Source organism: Blennius ocellaris, assembly GCF_963422515.1.
Source record: "Blennius ocellaris genome assembly, chromosome: 1".
Lineage (NCBI taxonomy): Eukaryota > Metazoa > Chordata > Actinopteri > Blenniiformes > Blenniidae > Blennius > Blennius ocellaris.
The window spans coordinates 27,668,160-27,690,962 of record NC_137650.1 but is presented as its reverse complement, the minus strand read 5'-3'; the positions used below and the strand labels follow the sequence as shown (position 1 = coordinate 27,690,962).

General features: G+C 41.3%; 3 protein-coding genes across 3 annotated transcripts; all 3 read right to left on the bottom strand.

Annotated features, from left to right (window-relative positions):
* Positions 1-1,988: 1,988 nt before the first annotated feature.
* On the bottom strand, positions 1,989-8,540 carry LOC308130143 (LIM and senescent cell antigen-like-containing domain protein 1). The gene is made up of 10 exons (XM_080496341.1): positions 8,381-8,540; positions 7,167-7,323; positions 7,010-7,076; positions 6,139-6,259; positions 5,798-5,947; positions 5,533-5,683; positions 4,422-4,514; positions 4,183-4,231; positions 3,981-4,056; positions 1,989-3,410 (listed from the first exon to the last, which is right to left on the bottom strand). Exons 1-10 carry the CDS (start codon positions 8,407-8,409, stop codon positions 3,296-3,298), a joined length of 1,008 nt encoding a protein of 335 aa, XP_080352467.1. The 5' UTR covers positions 8,410-8,540; the 3' UTR covers positions 1,989-3,295.
* A 2,186-nt stretch (positions 8,541-10,726) lies between these two features.
* LOC308134784 (F-box/LRR-repeat protein 3-like) lies at positions 10,727-19,089 on the bottom strand. The gene is made up of 6 exons (XM_080502574.1): positions 18,837-19,089; positions 17,197-17,407; positions 16,397-16,561; positions 16,150-16,272; positions 14,744-14,915; positions 10,727-14,395 (listed from the first exon to the last, which is right to left on the bottom strand). Exons 2-6 carry the CDS (start codon positions 17,404-17,406, stop codon positions 13,755-13,757), a joined length of 1,311 nt encoding a protein of 436 aa, XP_080358700.1. The 5' UTR covers position 17,407; positions 18,837-19,089; the 3' UTR covers positions 10,727-13,754.
* Positions 19,090-20,948: 1,859 nt separating this feature from the next.
* Positions 20,949-21,581, bottom strand: LOC308131283 (galactose-specific lectin nattectin-like; the record flags this gene model as incomplete). The annotated part of the gene is made up of 1 exon (XM_080497956.1): positions 20,949-21,581. The coding sequence occupies one exon, from the start codon at positions 21,579-21,581 to the stop codon at positions 20,949-20,951; it is 633 nt and encodes a 210-aa protein (XP_080354082.1).
* Between the last annotated feature and the right edge of the window lie 1,222 nt (positions 21,582-22,803).

Here is a 22,803-nt window from a genome sequence, read left to right as displayed (position 1 = left end):
AATTCCTTGTGTGTGGATTGTGTGGTTAGTAAACCAGAGAATGTGAACTGTTTTCTATTTCTTCTTTTTTCTCAGTTGGAAAAGATGGACTGCCCCAGTAAATACATCGACACTGTGAAAAGTAATGACCTTAATGGTTTGGCACTCGTCTTCGGCGACAGACAGGATCTCAAAGCTCTCTTAGATATGAACTTTGGTGAGTGGATAACTTTCGGGCTGCACTTCTTGAGTTCGTTGTCGTATCGCCGACCATAAAACAGGAACATGCCGCCAACACCTTCTCATTTGAAGAACCAGCTGTAAACATTCCTCCTCAATGCTCCACATCGTTCCTCATCTAATCTGAGTCTTGTTAACAGCTGAATGTGGAAATATGTCCCAGTCAGCCAGATAGTCCATATATTATCAACTGCATGTGCTACTTTATTTCAGCTTACGAATGACAATACAAATCATGTGCAAAAAAATTTGATAGAGAATGTCAATCATAATTCCAGATTTCAAAAACTTGAAGTTTCTTTTTTATTATTATTAACAATTTTGGTGTTAGGGTTTCGCACATATACATAATTAAGTATTCAGTTTTACAATTAATCAAGTTGTTGATGTCCAGTTAGAGGTGATGGTGGTGTCATTCTCTTACTGTCTTCTGTGAGTTTTCAATTTTTCCTATTTGTTATAAAATTGCAGCTCTTGCAGTCTTGGTTTATGTGTAAGTCTCTCCATTACATATATCTCCTCCACAGGTTTCTTTACTGCCCATTAAAACCTCGATATCCACTTGTCCCATTCTATAAATTGTTTTGTGGAATCATCACTGGTAGGGATTGAACGAGATGTAGAAGCCTTGGTAAAACCTTAATTTTTATTATTTCTATCCTCGAGCTGAGGTCCAAGCAGGCAACTGACCATCTCTCTAAGTCTTTTCTAATGTTTAGATTTATTTTGGTGTAAATTGCTTCATACAGTTTATCTATTGTTTTTGTATTACACTATAGTTAAATGACTCATATAGAATTGGAATTAACTCCTTTTTAAATATTTTATAAAAGGTAGCCCCACATCCGTCAGGTACTGGTGATTTCTCAGATTTAGTCCAATTAATTGCTTTTTTATTTCTTCTAATGTTATTGCTGAAGTCAGAAAATTTAAGCTTCTGATGTAAATTTTAATAAGCTTTATAGGAGAAGGTGGCCAGCCAGTTTTCCAGAGACCACACTTTGGTGTTTTTATATTTATGTTTCTCCATGGGTTAAATGAGCATGAGACAACATAATTATTAGGCAGATTTAGAGGCTTAGTGCTTTCCAATACAGAAAAGCTGGCTATTTGCACTTGCTCCCAGTCCACATACAACGCTAATCTAATCTCCTTGTGGATTCATCCCGGCACCATTGATGTTCCTATTAGCTTATCATGATGCATCTGATTTTTCTGATGAACTCTGCTTGGATTGAACATGAATTGCGTCCATGTCATCTGCAAGCCAGTCCATTGTGAATAGATGCAATATTTCAACATTGTAAAAGTGGACAGAGACAATACACAGTCTGGGTTATAACAGGGTTTGATTTGCTCTGAGGATTTGCAAAACTGTGCCTAAAAACATTCCCCAACTTTGAGTGACAGGATGTTTTTAAGTTTTTTCTGCATAATTCAAACTATCCATTGTATATTTGTTTGTAAAGAGGATGTTTTTAATGTTTGACGGGACATTCAAACATAAGTAACATCCAGTGAGTGTACAGCATATTAAGCTCGGACCAACATTGTCAGCTGACAGTAATCAGTTTCATGTAGGGTTTATTTTTTTGGTTTGTTTCACTTTGTACTTCAACCTCTGAATGTTGATGAGGTGTGACAATATTACACATATTGGATTTAAAAGGATTCAAACACATTAAACCAGTGTCTCTGTGGTATTGAAGTAATGTTGAAGAAAAGGTGTGAACATGAATAAACAGATTTGTGTTTTGAAACTCACAATGATGTGTTCAGGGAACCTTTATTGATCATCCAGCAGGAAGTTAAACACTGTATATATTTTTTATTACATTTCATGCAATTGTGTAAACTTTGAAAATAACAAGAATTGTGTTTAATAGAAATGTTCATCCAAGCAAATACATTTTTCCTTCCAACACAGTCACCTGTTTACAAATCGCCCGAGCCATACGCTGACTCATTAGCAATATTTTAAGATCAAAGCATTCTGGTGTTAAAAAAAAAAAACCCCAGACGATATTTTAGTTCACTGAGACTCTTTTGAATCATTTTCCTCAGAAGGCAAAATGTTAATTTGTCTAAAAATACACCAAGACCCAGGCGTTTACAGTACAAGCAATAACGTTACACTACCATACACACAGGAAGCATACTAAACAGCTTCACACTAAGAGATTTTGAATATTTTTAATAACTAGAACCGACTAAAGTCATTATTTCTCCCAAAATTACAACCTTAGTTGTAGTCTGGTGATTTTTCTTTTGACTAAAATAATTACCAGAGGAATTATTTCTGACCTGCTGGGCTGATTAAAGAAGAGACACGAGAATCTATGAGCTTTAAATATTTCAAACATTCATTCAACATTGGTTTGATTTTATTAACACACAATACTTAGTAGATGAACCTCACTTCCAGGTGTAGCTCATTTTTAAGTTTTCCTTGAGATATAATACTTATTTTTCCATGTTAAGAAGAATAAGGCACCATTAACATACCCCTAAAGTACACAGTGGTTTCTTTGTAATTAATCACAGCGAGGTTTGAAAGCTCAAGGTGAAAAAATAATAAAACTCTGCTTTCAGTTGATACTCTAATTAAGACAGATACACTAAGGCTTAACAGTATTACACATTTATGCAAGTTACATCTTCGCCGTTATTTGCATTTTAATACACAAAGTTCATATATTCAAGGCACAGGTGGAACTTAAAATGATGGCAAACAATCTTTTTTAAATTCAAGTGGTTACACACAGGAGCTGCCAATTAGACTTGCAATGAAGGGGAAGATAAGGCGGAACATCAATACGTCTCGCCTCACAAAGAACTATAAATTTTGATTACTTAGGAATGTTTTCCAACAAAATGCATTTGCATATTAAAAATGGCAACAACAACAACAAAAAATCTCCAAGCAGTTCATGCTCACAACAGGACCATAATGGTGGGGTCTGTGTGTGACACGGATCCCAGATTTCCAGGTCTTGGTATCGTGCCGGGCCCTTGTGTTGCCATGCAGAAGTTCCCCTGGAAATTGTACCAGAAACGCGTGCGAAACTGAAGTGGCTCACTTTCGCCCCAACGACTCCGCCAGCTTCTTGAGCCTTTTCTTGAGCTCCAGAGGAAACTTCTCATAACACTTTTTACAAACAGGCTTCATGTCAAACTCCACAAACTTGTTCCTGAAAAGAGGGGATAAAGAGGGGATATTTGCAAGCGGAAACTGTCCAGTGAATAGAATACATTTTGGCATGCCACCCATCAAGGAAATAACCATCGAAGCATGACCAGAGGTGTGGTTATAGATTATATCACATTGGGATACGAACGACAACTAATGGCATGCCCTACTGTGGGACACAGGGAGAAGCATCAACAGCACCAAACCACAGACGCAGTGGCGAGTCGTAGCAGAACAATAACTATGGACAGGCGGCGGGTTTTTTCTTGCGTTCTTTGGCATCACGCTCACGTCGGGCCAGGCGGCGTTTCAGCTCCTCAGGCATGCGCTCATAGCAGTGCTTGCACACTGGCCTCAGGTCAATTTCAACAAACTTATCTCTGAGTTACCACAGACGCAGCAAGTGAAGCATGTAAGAAGAAAAATTGGGAGGGAAAGAAGGGGGTAGAGGAGACGGGGGGGTGGGGTTTGTTGGAGGGGAGCGTGCCAGAAAAGTTGAGAGGAAAACAATCACCCGGTGGCACTGCATGTGATTAGTCAGTGAAAGAAGAAAATGAGCAGGGCTACTTACTTGAGAGTGAGCTTTGTGTTGCAGGTGGAGCAGGAGAAACAACTGACGCACCAGGCCTTGTTGAGGGCAGACACAACTGATGGAGAGAAAACAAAATCACCCCCCAAAAAAATATCAACCTCTGCATCTTCCGACAAGCACTTTTTGTGTAAATGACTGAAAACGGGGCGACGGTGAAGAGCTCCGTCAAACCGACACTCACCATCGCCTTCAATCACACGGTTGCAGTGATAACACACATCGCCGAACAGCTGGAAGAACAGAGAAAGAATGATCAGATATTCACCCGGCAAACTTCATCAGTTAAATCTTTCATCAGTCGAAGCAGTGAGTGTGTGGTGTCCTGGACGTCACAGGTATTTTGATGCCTGGCTCGTTTTTTGTTCGTTTGTTTTTGTCTTTTTCCAAAGCCAATCTTCCACATGGCTCTTTTTTTCTTACCTGGTTATAATGAGTCTCGCAGTAAGCCAAGCCCTTCCTCTCATAGTGGCGATGACCGAGGAAAGGCTTCTCACACTTGGCACACACGAAATGCTGTAAACAAAAACAAATGCTGCTGAGGGAAAGCGAGACCTCTAACAGAAGCCCTAATGAAGGGATGTGAAACTAACTCGAGGAGGAGGTGCCAGCACACATGGAGAGGACGCTGCCTTGTTTTCACAAAACAGTCAGGAACATGAATATTACATGAGAAAGGCATGAATATATTCACTGACCCAGACGTGTTGTCAAAAGTTTTTGAAACTGACCACGGGAGAAGCTCTCACAATGTGAATGCTACACTGTTGTTTTGTTTTGTTCCCATAAAATCACTGCAGTCTCCAGTCCAAAGGAAAAACATCTCACCATGATGTGCCCAGGCTGGTTTCTTTCTTCTTCTTTTTTTTTAAAACAGTTCTACTCCTTGGCTTGCCAGAAAAATTCCTAAAGTGGATACACGCTAAATTAATTTCAGCTAATTACCATCTTTAGCATTAAATTGACTGCTATACACTCCGTTGGTAGTCTTGAACTGTTTGAAAAGCACGAAACTGGGCCGCCTCCAGACACGCGAGCAACACAATTTGATCTGCTGCGCTCTGCCTCGGGAGGAAGGAGCTTTTAAAAAGTGCACACATCTCTCTGCCGATTCAAATTTGCTCATTTACAAGGTTTTGCTTCCAAATTGGCTTATTTAATGAACTTAATTTCACCGTGCATAAGTAATGGTATAGCTACAATAGCAATCTGATATCCATTAGAGGTTTTTATTCTGCTTTTGTGTGCGGGGGCTGTATCATGTAGGTTATGATCAATGAAAAGGTAGCCAGCAGGACACCTGTCCACTATTATTAAGCTGTCAGTAATCTCTGACAAAGCCTGCTCTTTAGAATATTACCTGCAATATGAATTTCTCCACAGAAGCACTCACTACTCACTCTGAGTTTGTTTTGTTATTTGCCCCGTTTCACTTCAGTGATCTAAAATGGCACCTTTTGAGGTCCTCTACAAAATTGATGATCTAAGCTTTCTATAGAATACAAAATCTAATGTCTCAATGTTGTTGACGCACCTCTACGTGCCACTGCTTGCCCATGGCATTAACAACGCGGCCCTCGATAGGCCTCCTGCAGGCGCCGCAGATTGGTACGCCCATCTTGTCATGGCAGGGTAAACAGTAGAGCTCGCCCTTCAGTTCCCTGGCGTCGGCCGTCAACTCCTTCCTGTGGACATCCAACACATCACGGTCAGGATTTTTACATGAATCTTCAAACAACTTCCAAAGCTTGTGGGAGGTTTCTCGGTCCGGGACAGCGGCGTGAAGTAACAACACTCACCCACAGTTGCTGCAGTTGAAGTGGTCTGGGTGATAGGGGTCATTCTTAAAGATTAGCGGCTGCTCTTCAATGATGGCGTGACACTTCTGGCAGATATACTTGCCCAGGCCGCGGGCTTTCTCACGGTTATGGCACGGGCGACAGAGATGCCTGGGGTAAATGGAGGCGAAACTAAATATTAGGGGTGTCGAGAAAGATCCTGCAGCCGGCACAATACCCATCACAGCTGCTGAAAATCCCATCATTTGTTAGGACGCAAAAGTGAGTGAGTCGGCGAGCCTGACGCGTGTAACCACCTGTCACAGTGTTATATTAAGACAGGAATGAGATGGGATACTTACCTGCCAGCATTTTTGACAAACCCCACATCTGCTAGCACCGCCTGGCAAATGTCACAGCAGAAGCAGTTGGGGTGCCAGCTATTGTTCATGGCCTTAATGACACGGCCGATGATGAACTCCCCTGAGGGAAAAGCACAAGTGAGAGATCAGCTCAAGCCCAAATTTGACTTCGCTCATATCCGTTGATACCAAAATATATATATTTTTTTTTTTTTTGTGAGTGCAGAGGAGTTCCTAATGAGCACTCCATCATTCTACAGCAGTGTAGCACAGCAAGTCCTCGAGTGTTCTCTTAGTGACACTTAAGACAAGGCCAGTGTTGAATGCATCCACTTAATTTAATTAGATGTATATCTTTGCCCCGGACACAGTCAAGCAGTATTGAAATTAAGATAACAAGAGGAGTGTAAGAGGCATCAAGGGTAAGGCAAAACACAAGTGGGAAGCTGTAAATAAAAGTCCACTTAAAACTCTGGCGAGCATGGAGAGGTTTGAGCAAAGGCTTGTCAAATGAATGCTGAGCTGACAATAATTCACAAATGGATTTATGCACTCAAGAGAAAGAAAAAAAAAAAAATTTTCAAGGCTGAAAAATTAACATATATATGTTTGTGACAGTAAGGACGGAATAATATCAATTTGTGTTACATTAATTTACCCAAGTTAAAAATTCCAAAACACAGCAGTTTTAAAAACTATCCAACAAACATGTTTTAAGCTCATCCGCACACACAATCCCAGAAAAGCCCATACAAGCTCACATTTCACGGCATGAAGCACTGATGTGATTCAGCCCCGACTTCGCTCCTCGGGTTGCAAGCGTACAAGAAAAGTCAAACCAAATATCCACTTGAGGCTTTAAAATACTCACCACACTGGTGACAACAAGGAGCAAAGAGCATCTGGAAGTCGTGCTCGCAATATTTTCTCCCCTCGAACTGAAAACAGGGACATTCATGTTGGAAAACAAATTATCATCACCATCATCATTGCACATGCGGTGCAGAAGTAATAAAGGTGCCCAAAACCTCATAAAAGAGTCCATCAGGAAACTGCTGGAAACACTGGGCACACACGAAGCAGTGCTCGTGATACAGCTCTCCATTGCTATTGACGATCTTCTCTGTGGGAGCGAAGCCGCTTTTGCATCGCTCGCAGGCTGCGTTGGCCAGGGCGTTGGCCATGCTGCATATGTTGCATGAGACAACAAAACACATGTCAGTCACGTTACTGGACTCATGGGCTCCTGTCATGACAAAATCAGTGCACTCTGAAGGCCGAACCACTGTTTATCATTTCTCACATAACTCCTGCATTCGGCTGCAGAGAGCTGGATTCTGCAGCTGTCACCACGGAGAATGGAAATAATACTAGGACTCACTAAGACTCTTACTGAAGTCATCACCTAATTTGGTAAAGGAGTGGAGGTGTTGATGTCTGGGGGGGGGGGGGGGGGGGGGGGTGATGAAATCCTTTCCCATCAGCATACACATATATGTACATTTACAAGTCGAATGAGTGATAATCACATTGATCATCACATGGCAATAAATAGAAAGCATTGGTAAGAAACATATATGAAAACTATATATTTAATGTCTGGGTGACATGACCGGGTGGATAAATTCAATTCATTTACAATCTTGCTGAGATTTCTACTTCTATTGTACAAGCCTTTGGCCATAAAGTGACTTGATTTTTAAATGTGATATTTTTTAAGCCAATCAATAGTTTTATGTGCCAGGCCAACGTTACCTCAGGCCAGTTCCTCTCTCAAAATGCAACAGCTAATCCAAACAAACGTCATTTAATTTCCACCCCCACCCTCTCTCTTCATAATTAGCTGGCCTTGAGCAACTTCGAGAGAACGACTGTTGTACGTGAGAGTCCAGGAAGGACCGGGCAAAGAAACTGCTCTCATGATACAATAAAAACTTTCACAAAACACCAGAAATGTTTTTTGACAGCCTGCAGCAGCTGAGCTAACTCGCTGATAGCTTAGTCAAATGAGCTCCGCGGTGGGGAAAAAGAAAAAGTCTGCGTTTTGATACAACTGAAGACGATTTAGCATATTGTCGTTTAAACAACATTCAAACCGGCGCACGAGACCAAGATAAATGAGACAAATGGGGAGCTTCAAAAGAAGTGGGGCGTCGAGCTGAGCTACACTGACGTTAGCTTTAGCCTGTTAGCTTCGCGAGCTAACGGAAGTGAAGTTAGTCGAGAATAAAAGGTGTGTTACCTGCCCGGCATCCCGGCCACCCCCAGCATCACCTCAGCGCAGGAGCAACCACACGGGAGAAACAAAACTAGAACAAAAAAATCAAAGTGTGCAGTGTCCTTTCACTGAGTTGTAGGGAGTTCCTCGGGGGCCAGCCGCCGTGTCGTCCCCTCCCAGGAGAGTTCGAGATGACCGGGGCTTCAGTCACTCCTTCCCCCGCTCTTCGGGAGGGGGAGGGGGGGTGGTGGGTGTGTCTCTGTCTCCGCAGGCTGGATGGAGGGCACGTCAGGTAAAACAAACAGGAACAAAATCTAATAAAAACATTTATAACTCGTTAAAATGATGCTCCACATGACACAGGACTGTTTAGATCAAAATACAATTAAAAGCATGGTCACTTTGGCACTAATCTGAGAAACTTTCCACTATTTTCCTGCTGCTGCATGCTCCTATGGCTCTTCTTATAAGTCATATAAGATACATATTCATTACACACTGTATGAGCTTGCATGTCCTTCCTGTGCATTTATTAGCCGCTTTCTTCACAGCAAGATGGTCATGAGTTCAAATACCAGCTGGGCCTTTCTGTATGTGAGGTTAATTGATGGCTGCAGGTGTGAAAGCATGTAAGTAGTTGCTTTTCTCTTTGTGTTTGTCCTGTGATGGACTGATGACCTGTCCAGGGTGCATCCTGGCCATGACCATTGTTAGCTGGAATAGAGTCCAGCACCCTATTTCTATGCACTGGATAAACATAAACAAGCAGAAGATGGATTGATGGATGGATGGATGTTACATCACCTCATAATTTCAGTCTGTGAGTTTGCATGATCTCCCTGGATCTGTGTACCTCAGGCCTCCCTCACATATGCAAAACCTTATAAGATGAAAAAGAAAAAAAGTCCTCCTTTGCCTTGTGGAGGAGTTTTCCATCTTACCATTCACTTCAGTGCAGTTAGACAGTTGAACCTAAATTACTATAAATTTTCCAACCACAGAAAGACCATGTTAAAAGCAAATAAAATCCGGACTGTTTCTGTAAATGTAGGACTTGCAAAAAATGTGGATAAGGAGCTATAAAAACCAGCAATCTGGCTTCACTGACAGCAAAGTGTGATTCTAGTTTGGGAAATATCACTTATTGTCTTTTTAAATCCTTAAGAAGTGAAAATTTAATTAGCTCCAGTTGAAATGGGAGACAGACCCCCGCAAGTTATGTCTTTTGTCTGATTTCACTTAATGGTGCTATTATTTGAATGTGTCGTCTCTGGCTCGTGTCTGTTTTTATGTCCCCGCGTTTACTAGTGTTTATACACCTGCTCAGATGGCACTTGGCTCGGAGGTAAGTGGTGTATAAATAAACTTTTGCTTGTTATTGTATTACATGCCATTTCCCCACAATTTCCTCACAGCGATGTTTCAAGCTTAGTCTAAACTATTCAACCAGTTTACATGGGAATTTAAAAAGAGGCGGCTCACAAAAGAGGCATACTTTCCATTTAGTAACATGACTTGTGTTTAGACTCTTTCATATTGTAAAGACAAATTGCATTTGTGGTTTGGATACAATAATTCATAGCTAAAGCTGCAGCTATCGGGTCTTAAAAATAAAACATGAAAAATATTATTGCAAGGTCACACAACCTTTCATCCAAACACGTCTGTGTGCTAGTACTTTCAAAGCGTGAGATGAGCTGAGTGGGCTTCATCTGCTGACAAACACAGAGAGATGCTTTTTGTGAGCATTGGGCTTCTACTCATTGTTGCTTTTTGTTCCATTTCTTATCATTGTGTGTCTCACTCTGGCCATTTTACATTTCTTTATAGCCATTTAGTGACTGATTATCGATAGTTGTGTCGCTCCGCTCGCAGTTTTGTGCAGGCTTGCCATGTGCCCAGTGGTGCCGTGTTTCTCATTCAGCCTCCTGCAACCGTGCTCAAGATAAAGCTGGTTTGTTTTTGTTGTTTTTAAGTCAGACTTGTCAGAACATTAGGTGGGTGCATGGGTTGCATGTTGTTCTTTTTCCCCCTCAGGAATTCTAACTTCTCCCACAATCCATCAACATACATTAATGGTCCCATGGTGACTTTAAATTGTCCGTATTGATAGTAGAATACGTGGTCTGTCTTGTCATGGAACGGGGTGTAGCCACCAATAACATAACACATTTATACAAGGTTATATTATTGGCTGCAATTACATTTCAGGAATGCAATTTCCATAAGGAAATAATCTATTGCTTCAATGTTTGTGTCCATTCAGTTTTTGTTTATGGGAATTTGTGTTTAAATTGAGAATTTGTTGGTTATTTAACCCTTTACAAAAGTGTTTCTTGTATAGTGAAGAAGAGAGGCATTTTTCAAACAGGCTTTTTTGTTTAATGTGGCTATGAAGTTTACTCAAATAGTACATATCTTTGGGAAAAAGACAAGAGGTTATCTTCTGATTGTTTTTTTTGTCAATACAATGCAGCTTTATTTAACTAAACAACAAACTGTCACTGTACTTTCTAAAAAAAAAAAAAAAAAAAGACACCACAGCCCCAATTCAGCCTATGTCCAGATATCAAAACAGCCATGAATAATCGCTGAATACAATTGCAGTTACAAATACAAACCAGCAGGCGGCATGTTTCTTCCATAATGACGCACAGTAAATTCAACTGTCAGTAAAGATTCATTTCTAACAATTGATGAATTAAACTTAAGACATGATGAGTCCCAATGAGAGGGAAGAATATCAACGCTACATCATGACTATATTCAATTAACAGTCACAAACAAAATACGCACAATAAAAGGAGAATATCAAATGTGTAAACCAACCATCCATCATAATCGCCGGCTTCGTTGCATGGCCCAAAGTTGTGACCTTTCAGAAACTCCACCGTAAGATGACTTTCAACTATTATCTTTCTTTTTTTCGCTCCACCAGTGAGAGATAAATATTTCATACTTTACACATTCAGGCAAAACATTCAACTACATCGACATTCAGCTGCCACGCCATCCTGTCTGGGGGGCTGCACAAGTACCTCATTAAGATCACATTTATATCTATTACAAGACAACGGCTGTGACATCCAAATATGCAAAAAGGCGTCTGATTGATGTGCCGCCTCTCGCAACTAAACCCAACATCCTTTTCATTGGGGTGAAATTCAACCCTTGTTAAATGTAATCGTATAAATATGAGCTAAACAGTTTGTTGCTATGAAACTTAGATAATCTCACCCTAATTCACTGCCATAGACACAAGACTTGTGAGTAACTGTCAGTGAGAGTAGGAATAATTCAAATGTGTGACACTGTTGTTACCAATTTTAGCTGTACAATGCATTTTCTGCATTTAGCTGCTTCAGGTAATCTGATGTTATAACCAATTAGATGAATGATTGTACTATAAACCAGGTTTTCACAGTATAAAGTCTTTCCAAAACCTTCAGAAAATGAGCCAAAATGAAAAACACGAACCACCCATGACAACTCACAGAAGAAGGATGAAAAACTACGATCAGTTGACTGCAAAAATCTGTTCATTTGATTCCCTGTTTTCATAGCTCATCTTGCTACTTGAGACCTTCATTAGAGTAAAGGTGCAACAATATAATTCCTTTAAGTGTACAGATATATTATATAATGACCATACAATTTCTCCCCCCCCCCCAAACCTGTATCTAAATACAAGATATATTTACATTTATATTCAGAACATGTGTCAGACAATGCAGAAAGAACTACTGTACAATACACACAAAATTATGTTAAAACATAGCTCAAATTATTTAGAGAGAGAGAGAGAGATTATCTGACTTGAGAGCACGACCTGCACAAATAAAATAAGAAATTACAGAGAAAGACATTCAGTCAACAGAGAAACGACAAATCAAAGACACTTCTGTGTCTCCATTTACGATGTCGTGACTCAAACACATTAAAAGACATTAAGCATCAACTGGATGAGTACAATAAAGTAAGTATGTCATCAGCATTACTATACAATGCCAGATTAATAAGTGACGTTCTGATTGTGCCTGAATGTATTAAGATTGTCTTGGTAGGAGCATCATTCAAAAAGTGTGAACATTAAGAGTTTTTCTTTGAATTAAAATGCGACACAAAAAATACATACAGCATGATTTCCAGTCTTTGTATCAATTCTCAATTTGCCTTTTTGAGATTTGTATCTGTCAGAGAGACGTGTGTCCCCCCTAAAAGGACTTTCCCCTGCAGGACAGGTCTGATGTTCTCTTCATGCTTTCAATGTATTGGCAAATGAACAGAGGATTAAAACCTCCACCCTATTGGATATTAGCAACAGAAGAAAAAAAAAAAAAACAATCTGATTTTGTACATCCTTCGCGGTGACAATAGACTATGTCAGCAACTAACCCGCACAGACTGAAGGTGTATGTTTTAAACATGGAGGCCATTTGTGCGTCCGCCTGCACAGTCACGTGAACAGTCTATAACAGGGCCGTCAAACGTGCAGCCCCCGCAGGTCAAACCCGGCCCGCCAGATGGTCCAGCGCGGTGCTCAAGATGATGGTAACCTTGCATAAATCATGCAAGGTTAGCAAGCAGATGGAAGCAGTGAAAGCCAGCTACCTGATCGCAAGCAGAATAGCATCGGCATGAAAGCTATACTATGATGGCGACTTTAAAAACAAAAACAAGTGGCCTGAAGAAACTGCAGCCACCACAGCTCAATACATCGACATCGTTTTAAAGTCAAATTAAAACTCAGAGAAAGTTTGTCATTCGTTGGTTTTCATGCTCTCAGATGGCTGCGTTGACCCCGTTGACAACGAGGCGATATAAATTACTCTTTTAACTGATTAGACATTAGCTTATATTGGTGATAATCTCCTTTAATGCGTCACACAAACTACTTCATTCACACACTGCTCGACTCAAACTGAATCCAGCACCATGGCGACAAATCTGTTAAATACACCATTCTAAAGTTAAAAGTTATAATTTCTCTCTTAAGTGCTGTTCTGCTTGTCCAGCTTAAGGCAAAGTATATATTCATAAGCCGACTCACAATGTAAAAGCTGCGGGACATACAACCGGTGTATGTCAAATAAATCCCCCAAAAATCATCAACTCAACTCCGACGACTTCCAGACTCTTCGGAAAAATGTAAAAACCTTGAAACACTTGTGAAACACTACATAAAAGCAGGCTTACTTAGAACAAAGTGCTAAATAATGTTGAGTCACCTAATGATTGATACACACACAAATATAAAAATATATACATGATAGAGTGAAATTAAGGTTAAATGTGGCTGTTAATCAGATCCAAAACTCAAATCGGATTTCTTCATGAATCCAATCTGTACGTGGAACGAAGACGACGGAGATGGAAACCTACGTCTTCTCCAGCAGCTTTACCAGGTGGGCATCATGTCTGGGAACCAGACGCGACCCAGATGCTTCGACACCTCCCAGTGGATATCGTCCAGCCCGTAGCGGTGATCTGGAACCAGCACTTCCTCCATGATGGATAGCTGCGTCAGTCTGCCGCCGCACATCTTCACAAACTCCACAAAGGCGCTGCAGGACACTTCACACTCCCCCAGGCCGATGGCCGACAGCTGCGTGCAGCGCTGAGCGATGCGGATCAGCTCCTCGTCGAGCGGCCGCAGCCCGTTGGCGCACACCACCAGCTCGACCAGACGGGGGCAGGTGAGCCCGACGCGGCCCAGCACGTCTTTACTGACGGAGCGGCCGAAGTACAGATGCGTGACGGGGATCTCGTCGCGGAAGAAAGGCCCGAACTCGTCCTCGTAGAGGAAGAAATACATGACCAGATTGAATTTGGGGGAGTGGCGCACCATGGCGTCCCAGCTGCTCTTCTTGATGGTATGGAACTGTTGGCCGGGATTCTCACTGACCACGTCAATGCGAAGGTGATCGAGGTGAACGTGCTTCTCGGAGGAGAGGGCGATGAGAAGCTCGTCACTCAGTAAATGGTAGTTGAGGGCCAGTTCTCTCAGGCCGTGGCACTGGTCAGCCACACACAGGATGCCTGCAAACAGAAAGGTACAAGTGAAAATAACACAGGCAGGTTAAAGGATGTTGCGGTTGTCTTTTCATTCCCAAGGTTTGCATCTTCTATGTGCTGAAGGTTCCTCATAAAGGTGGAAGATCACCTTGCATGGCAGCCGTTGCTGTATCTGTGTGTGAATGTTTCAACTGTGACCGACTGTGTACAGTGTATTAAAAGCGCTGAGGAAGTGAAACTGCAGTGTTTAAGTAAAGTCCATTCACCGTGTCGTGTAGCTCTTGTTCCCTGATTAATCAAAAGTTGTTAAATAAATTAATCAGTATTCATCATCGCCACCATTTATCATGTACAATTTAATTCTGTCAGTACCTGCGGGTGAAACATGGGGGCAGCTGCTCATTTTAAGCAGCTTGAGGGTGTCGCTGTTGTTGGCCACCAGGACTTTGAGCGAGGGGTCATCCACAGGCGTGTCGTCGATCTTCAGCGAGGACAGCGATTTAGAGTTCACGAAAACCACCGTCAGCGCAGAGATGAAGTGCGACTGTTGAAGGGAGTAATGGAATAAAAACACTCGGTGAACAAAGTGCAGGGTTTCTGAGCGTGCTGCGAGCGCAGCGGGCTGCAGAGCTTAATTGAACTCCTGCTGGGTACAAGCACGAGGGATTTTTCTTAATGTATTTCTAATCAAAAGCACAGTGGACGCAGCCCACTTTAACCGTTACATGTCTATTCTGCAGAACGTTCACATGCAGCAAGGCCAACATGGACACACCACCTGTTGTTAACTGAAGTGATGAACCTTTCACCTCTTTCTTCCCTGCTGCAAGAGCCATTGCTGCGTCGCGGTAATGGGGCTGAAGTATTTCCATCATGCAGGTAATGGACGGAACTGCTGCATTTGTTTTGAAAGGAATCAACTGTGAATTGCGTAATATCCCAAAATGTGTCAATTCTGAGTCTCCCCTGCAATCACAGTCATTTGTAGTTAAGTCAAAGGAACAGATAAATGAGCTAAGATCCAGCTATGACTTCTGAGTGTCACACGTGCAAAACTCAAAGGGAGCAGCATTCAGTTTATCCTCTATGTGCCAAGACAGAAGCTCATCAGCCCCAGTTTGGAAGTACTGCACGATCAGAACAAAACGAAGACATGGAAACCAAATAATACACTTTAAGCCTAAAATGGGCTTTGAGGTGTTGCTTCAGATTCCAAAAAGTGAAAATTTACGAGATTTTGGTGGACATTGGACGAATCTCATCAACTGAATTTCTTAAAAAAAATACTTGTTATAATCCAAAAGAAAGTGTCACAGATAAAATATATATGTTGAAAGAAAGGATGAGATATGAAGACTGGTTTTATTTAAAGAGATATTAAGAAATACCAGGGAAGGTGACATTGACATATCTGTGAGCTTAGTGATTCTTGTAAAGCACACCATACAAATCAAAGCAAAGTGCTTCTTATTTATCAAAACTTCCCCAAAATATAAGCATTATATGCACATATAAAAAGAAAATTTAGAAGCCTGACTATGTTAAGTTTTGTACATCTTTCCTTAGATTATCGCCCAAGCAAATCAGAGGGCAATCCTGAATTCTGGTGCGTCTTAAATTACAAACTTTCCCACAGGCGCTCGTCATTAATCAAACCAAGTGAAACTCAGATAATAATCAAAGTCTTGTTTGAGTGGTGCAGTCCACACACCATTATCGAGGCTGAACTTCAGAGAATGAAATGAGGATGCTGCCGAAAGAGTGAAGCCGAGACTGACCTTCGGTAGCTCCATGAAGCTGGGCCTGGCTGTGGAGATGAGCCCCAGAGTCTTCAGCGAACAGTTGACCAGCTGAGAGAGGATGTCGCACGCTGCTTCGGCGGACTCCCGGCTGCTGTCCACCTGCACGGCGTCGAGAGAGAAACATTTTATTTTATGTAGGGCAAACATGAGCATCCACCTCACTGCACACTTCTCCTCGTCACTTCAGCCCCACTAAACACAAGGCCCCTCCCAACCGCCGTACCTTGAAGCTGACATACTGGAGGTGGTTCGAGTGCCTTTTGATGATCTGCTTGATGAGGTCTGGGTGTGTGGCCTTCAGGTAGGAGCTGGCCGGCTGGTTCAGCTCGAATTCAAAGCATCGCCACAGCTCTGGCATGTGAAAAGCCTGGTTCCAGCCCCGGCACACCTACGCCAAGAACAAAGACGGGATTTACAATGGGCAAAGTTGATTGAGCCGCGAGTCAATGTAAAACTACAACTTATATCCTGACCGTGAATGAAAAGCTACAAAAAGTGATTATTCTCAGCAAGACGACACCTGATTACACCAGGGTTGGAAAAAATAAATGTCAAAATGTGTTGAAGCTGGAAAAACACATAAATAGGTCCATGTGTTTGTACTATACTGCAAATAAAGTCCACTTTTGGAACATTTAAAGAATCATATGTGTTTTTTTCCCCCTCCTGGCAGGGGCTTAATGCATCAGTCTGGTTGTTTGCAATCTTTTTTTATTGAAATCGTTTGATTACAGATTTAAAAATCCATGAGAGTAATCCGACTCCTGCTGATCTGCAAACATAATGTTTCCCCTGGTAACGTGAAATGAAGAAGTGGTGATAAAATGATACGGAGAGCCAAAGAACACAATAAGTTCTATATTTCTCCAGTGTACTTTTTTATACCTAGTTGCTGGGTATATCAATTTGGAGGGCTTTTTGCCACAAACCAAAATACTAGTTACAAGGATAAATACAGTTCTTTGTTAAAAAAAAAAAAATCAATTCATTATCACAATAAATGCACCAATATTTTCAGGGTACCTGAGAAGCATAAGCCCTATCCAGCAGAGGCAGGTACTGGAAGATGTGCAGCAGGATCTCCTGAGGGAGACACTCCCAGCAAGATTCCTCCTCCTCTTCCTCAGAATCTTTCTCCCTCCGCTGCTTGCGGGAACTTTTAAGAGCCTTCTGGCACCCAGAGCTGCTGCCACCTCCATCCTCCAGCTCATTTCCTGAGAGGCTTCGTTTCATGCTGAGAAAATAGAAGAGAAGTGAACAAAACCCACATGGCTGGGCGGAATTTACAAACTCTCAATTTCCTGACATGCTTGGCAGCGTAAACATTACACAAATTGAATACAATGAGAAACTTTCACTTCCAGAGAATGTATGTGTTTAAGCTTTTTTGCATAATTTTCATTTCAGCTCCCGTAAATTTAAATATTAGAATATTCTCCTTTTCTTCATTTTAATCCAGGAGGCCATAGTGATCACAGATGTTTTATTTTCTGTTAATCTTACTTGCGAACTGATAAGTTTCCACACTTCCAGAGTTCCAGGGTCTGCAACCTGCAGCTTTAGAGCCCCATGTGGCTCCCTGAAGATTTCATTAAATTATTCCTAAATAAATAATGTCATATTCTTTTTATTTTATTTACACGCCAGTCATTTTTTAAAAGGCTTGACAACTAAAATAGGAGACAAAAAATGCTAAAATGGTTATAATTTCTTAAAAAGAAAAAAAAAATGCACACATAAAAAAAGCAAAACTGCTTTGAAGAGCGTATAGATAAAATAGCTAAAACTTCCTTCCTCCCTGTGGCAATTAAACTCTACAATTCCTCCTTGTAAACAGTGTTTTAATTCATTGCACCCATAATAATAATAATAATGAGAAGAAGAAGAAGACATTCTATTTGTAAAACATCTCAATGTGCTAAGCCTTGTACTTAGTAATATTAATCTGATATTTAAAAACTACATATTTCATTTTTATCCAGCCTGAGTTGATATTGAACTTTCTATTTGTTCTTGGCAACAATGGTAAAAAAAAAATACTAAAAAAATAAAAAAAATAAAAAAAAAATTCTCTGAAATTACAAAAACATTTCTATTCTAAAATTTACAAATTGTCTAAAAAAGTGCTGGAAAAGAAGCATGAAAGCACCAAACTCGGCTACAAAAACAGTTTTAAAATATAATGAAATGTTTACCAAACCAAATAGTAATTGAAACGTCATAAATGCGACATAAAATACAGTTAATGTTTCAAAACGGATGCGTATAGGACACTTTACAATAGGTGCCAACCTCATTTTTAAAAGTTAAACGTGTTTTACGGCTCCAGTTGCAAATGATTTGCTGGGAAAATAACAAAAATTATCATAAAGATTGCAGAGATCTGCTCCTGCCTGAAAATGAAAACATTGTCCACGGAGGACACGCCTCCCCGGCGATAATCAACACATCACTCCGTCAAAACCACTTCTGGCCCAAAGTTCATTTCTGTACCATAATTCCACCGTAGAAGCGTTAGCTAGCTTAGCCCCACCGAGGCTCGCTTCTTTCCGACGGCTACAAACAAGTTGTTAATAAAACTAACAACTAATAACCAGCTTAGTGAGTCGCTTCGCGGCGGCTGTTATGTCAAACCCCCGTCCCTTTTGTGTTTTTTTTCTCACCTGGCTCTCGCCTCGTCGGGCTGTTTATTGAGAGAAAGTGGGGGGGGGGGGGGGGAGAAACGTTCCGTCAACGTCAACCGGGACCGACACAAGAAAACTGCGTCCAAACTGGCAGACCGGTCAAACACATTGGACCATGCGACAACACGGTGTGTCGAAGAGGTGAGCAAACACCGGCTGAAAGCTCAAGGAGAGGTTTTCAGCCGAGTTTTCTAGCGTTACCGAGCCGCTGACCTACTTTTCGCCGCACAACTCCGCTTCACGACTTTGCCTGTCAAGCTAAAGATGGCGTTTGTGTTGTTGTCAATGTGCGTGTGTGTGTGGGCTGACTGAGCGCCGGGTGCAGTGACCGCCATCTGCCGGCAGGGGGTGGCGTTTCACGCAATGCGAGGTTGGAAAAACTACATGAATGGGAAAATTCGAATAAAGCTATACATAATCTTAAATATATCAAATATATTACGCCAACACAAATTATTATGACTAAAAAGTAATAAAATACCTAAATCCCACATCCGTGGTGTACAACATAAGGCCGTGGGCCAAAACGGCCCTGCAAGGGGCTCAAATCCAGCCAACCAAACCACAGAGCAGTGGTAAAAATGTCAAAGAAAAATAAATATATATATATATATATATATATATATATATATATATATATAAACATTCTTCAGAGTAGCAGATGCAACACAAAACTGAGACTCAAGCTGAAATATTAGTGATGCTGCCATCAAAGTTTGCTACGTCATTGCTATAGCCTCAAAGCCATGCTGTCATGGTGAGTTTGTAAAAACATGCATGTTGCAACTGATATAGATGTTTTTTGGGACATTTCACTGTATTTTGCACCAGGATGTACCTTTAAAATTGACTATGTTAAAAAATGTTTGGTTTTATGAAGTATGTGGCCCCTGAACTCAAATGTGTTTGACACTGCTGCCCTACATGATGAGTCTGACCAGTCTAAATAGCATGACAGTCTCCAATTCTGGTCACAACCCTCACACTCACCTTTATCAAAAGAAAAGGCCAGAGAGCCATTTAATTAAGCTGCATGAGCAAGTCTCATAAACACATAACATTTGTTTTCATGGGAAGGTCACACAGTGGTGTCGTTGATTAGTGCTCATCCACAGGTCTGTGACTTGTGGACCTTTCTGTACAAGGTTTGCAAGTTTATCCTGTAATGGACTGAGGATCTGTTTGGGGTCTACCTTGACTTCACCCATCGTTAGCTGGGATGGCTTCCAGCCTCCACGTCACTAAGCTGGAAGGATGACGGGTTTTTATTTCTAATAATTACGTGTTATCTTTTGAGAAGCAGAAAATAGTGCAGTCAGAAACCGGGTGAGACAAAATTCTATGTCTTACTATAAAATGTAGTCGATAATAATATCTGTCTGCATTTCTAACTGGTTGCCAGTCATAAATATAATAAAACAAGTTGTGCACAACGTGTACACACATTTCCCACACAACTGTGAAACTCACATACCTGTTTTGCAGTTCACTATGATCATGCAAGCATCAACTCATATCACCTCAAGCAAAAAATTAATAAATTAATAAATAAAGATTAGAACACTGAGAAATGGTAGGAAACAATTATAATTTAATAGAAAAATATACAGAAAATTTTCATGCTTTCTTAAGCTTTCCATGTCTTTAAAAATTTAATTTCAAACATTTATCACCTTCTGAGCCTCAAAGGCCAACCATGAAAAAAATGTAAACAATTAATTTGAACATTTGAATTCCAGTTCCAATTCCAATGTGAATAAAGAAACAGTTTCTTTATTCACATTGTGATTTCACTGCCTTTTTAAATAAAACAAATCTATTGGCTTGTAATAATAATAATAATAATAATGATGGCTTGTCATACATGTGTGCATTAAAAGGTATGTTCAGGCGAACACATTTTCGCTCGTGCTCTCATATTTACTCAGCCTTGCTTGAAAGCTGCCTGCTGAACAAATGTGCAGCGTTAGGTACAAGGCAGCTCGGCAGTGGCATTTTCACTTTGACTTAAAGTAGAGATGTGTGTCGGAAAAAAAACAATATACTGGAGGAAACTGGTGAAGGGGTACTTTTGCGTTCGAGGTTTGTCAGTCAGACTAAAATGAGAGCCATGGTCTCGCACAAGAAATGGCGTTCGCCCCAACAGATAATATCGTCCCAGGAATTTAACCAATTCTCCGTTTCAATTTGGTCTGGTGGGACAATGGTGACACAGTCCTGTCCTGCGTTGTCAGTGTCCCAGGAGGGAATTGCATTGTTTGGCTCCTGCGGCCTCCAGTAAGTTACATTTGAGTGAAGTCTCACGCCGTTGACCCAGAAGTGGGCGCCCTCCTTCACCATGTCCTGCAATCCAATCCACGCGGAATGGAAGTGTTCTTGGGGATGCTGCTGCACATACTGAAAAGTCATGTTGGTCAAGAATGCCTGATCTGCCTCATTGGACACGACGGCCAGGTCACCTCCGACATCCAGACACGCTCTGCGGGCAACCTCCCACTTCTGTGGTACGGAGGACAAGAAGAAGCAGCGTGAATCATGCTCGGCCCAGCCGGGCAGGCAGCGTGAGCACTGCAGTGTGTCATTGTTGCACAATCTCCAGAGGAAGGACAGTCTATTGGAGGACAAAATTGAATGCTGCCGTTGATTTGTTGCAGCGAGCTCTGTAGTGGCTCGTTGTTCGTTGTCTAACAGCTTGCGTAAGCTTTTATTTTCTGCAGAGGCCATCGAGCCGACACGCAGTGATTCGTTCAGACTCGCGTCAAGCAGTCTGTTTTTCTCTCCGACGAGGTCCAAATCTTCCAGGGACGCATTAAGATGCACGGTCAACTCTCTGTTCGCCACTTGCAACTCTGTCTTTTCTTGCAACGTCCTCTTCTAGAGGTCACTCAGCTGGGCTTTTTCAATTGGCGAGGCAAAACTGCGCGAAGTGGCATTGATGAGAATTTCTTTCTGGTCGTACTCATATCCGAGGACTGTGAAGTTTTCATAAATGGAGTTCAGAAGCTCCTTAAGCTCACTATTTTCTTTTTGCAATTGCTTTGTATTTTTCCACATCGTCAGCCGTCCTTCTTCCATATGCAGTGATTCTGCTGTCTGACTTTGTTGTTTACTTGTCTGAGTAAATAAAAAGCAGACAGCAATACAAAGGGCCACTGTCAAAATGACAATTAAAACAGTATGCCAGCTGGATTGCACCTTCTTCCAGCAGCCAGGAGTCTCTTCTCCCTCATTGTTCACGTTGGAGGCATTTTCTATGGGATCCTGTTCACAGCTAAGAGCAAAAAAAACAGAGGGAGAGACAAAGAAAGATTAAAACAAATTGTTGAACCTCATTCCATTTCAAATTGCCTTTTTACATAATATCAGTAGAATCAGTACATTTAAATGAAGGTAGTTCTAAATCAACCTTGTCTCACTGAACCTTTTGCTATGTCATTTGGACTCTATTGTATTCTTGACTATTGAATGAGGCACTATAATGCTAAGATATGAAAACCTCTTGAAAGCTGTTAGAAAAACACTGGATTTTATTAAGCTTGACATCTGATTTGAAAAGGATCCTCGGATCACTAGAAAAAATATTTACGATGATCTACAAGTGGTGTGGATTTTTAACTATTGCAGATAACAAATATGTCCGGGACTTAATCCTCTGTTCAACATGTTCACTGCCCAGGACAGACCCCGTGATGGCAGTACTGTTGATTTCGCCTTTACCTCGTGGACACAACAATCTCCTCTTGGTCAGCCATGTCTTCTCTTGCACAGGTCCCACCTGGATTTTCCATGTTTTTGTTTTTTGTTTTACTTCAAGCACAGCCGTTTCTTCTGCATATGCGCGCTGCTCACCACCACCAGATGGGGCATCGAACTGAACCCCCCCCCCCCCCTCCCTCCCTCAAACTGCAGTTGGTTGCTCCACTTAAGAAAAAAATAACAAGCACGT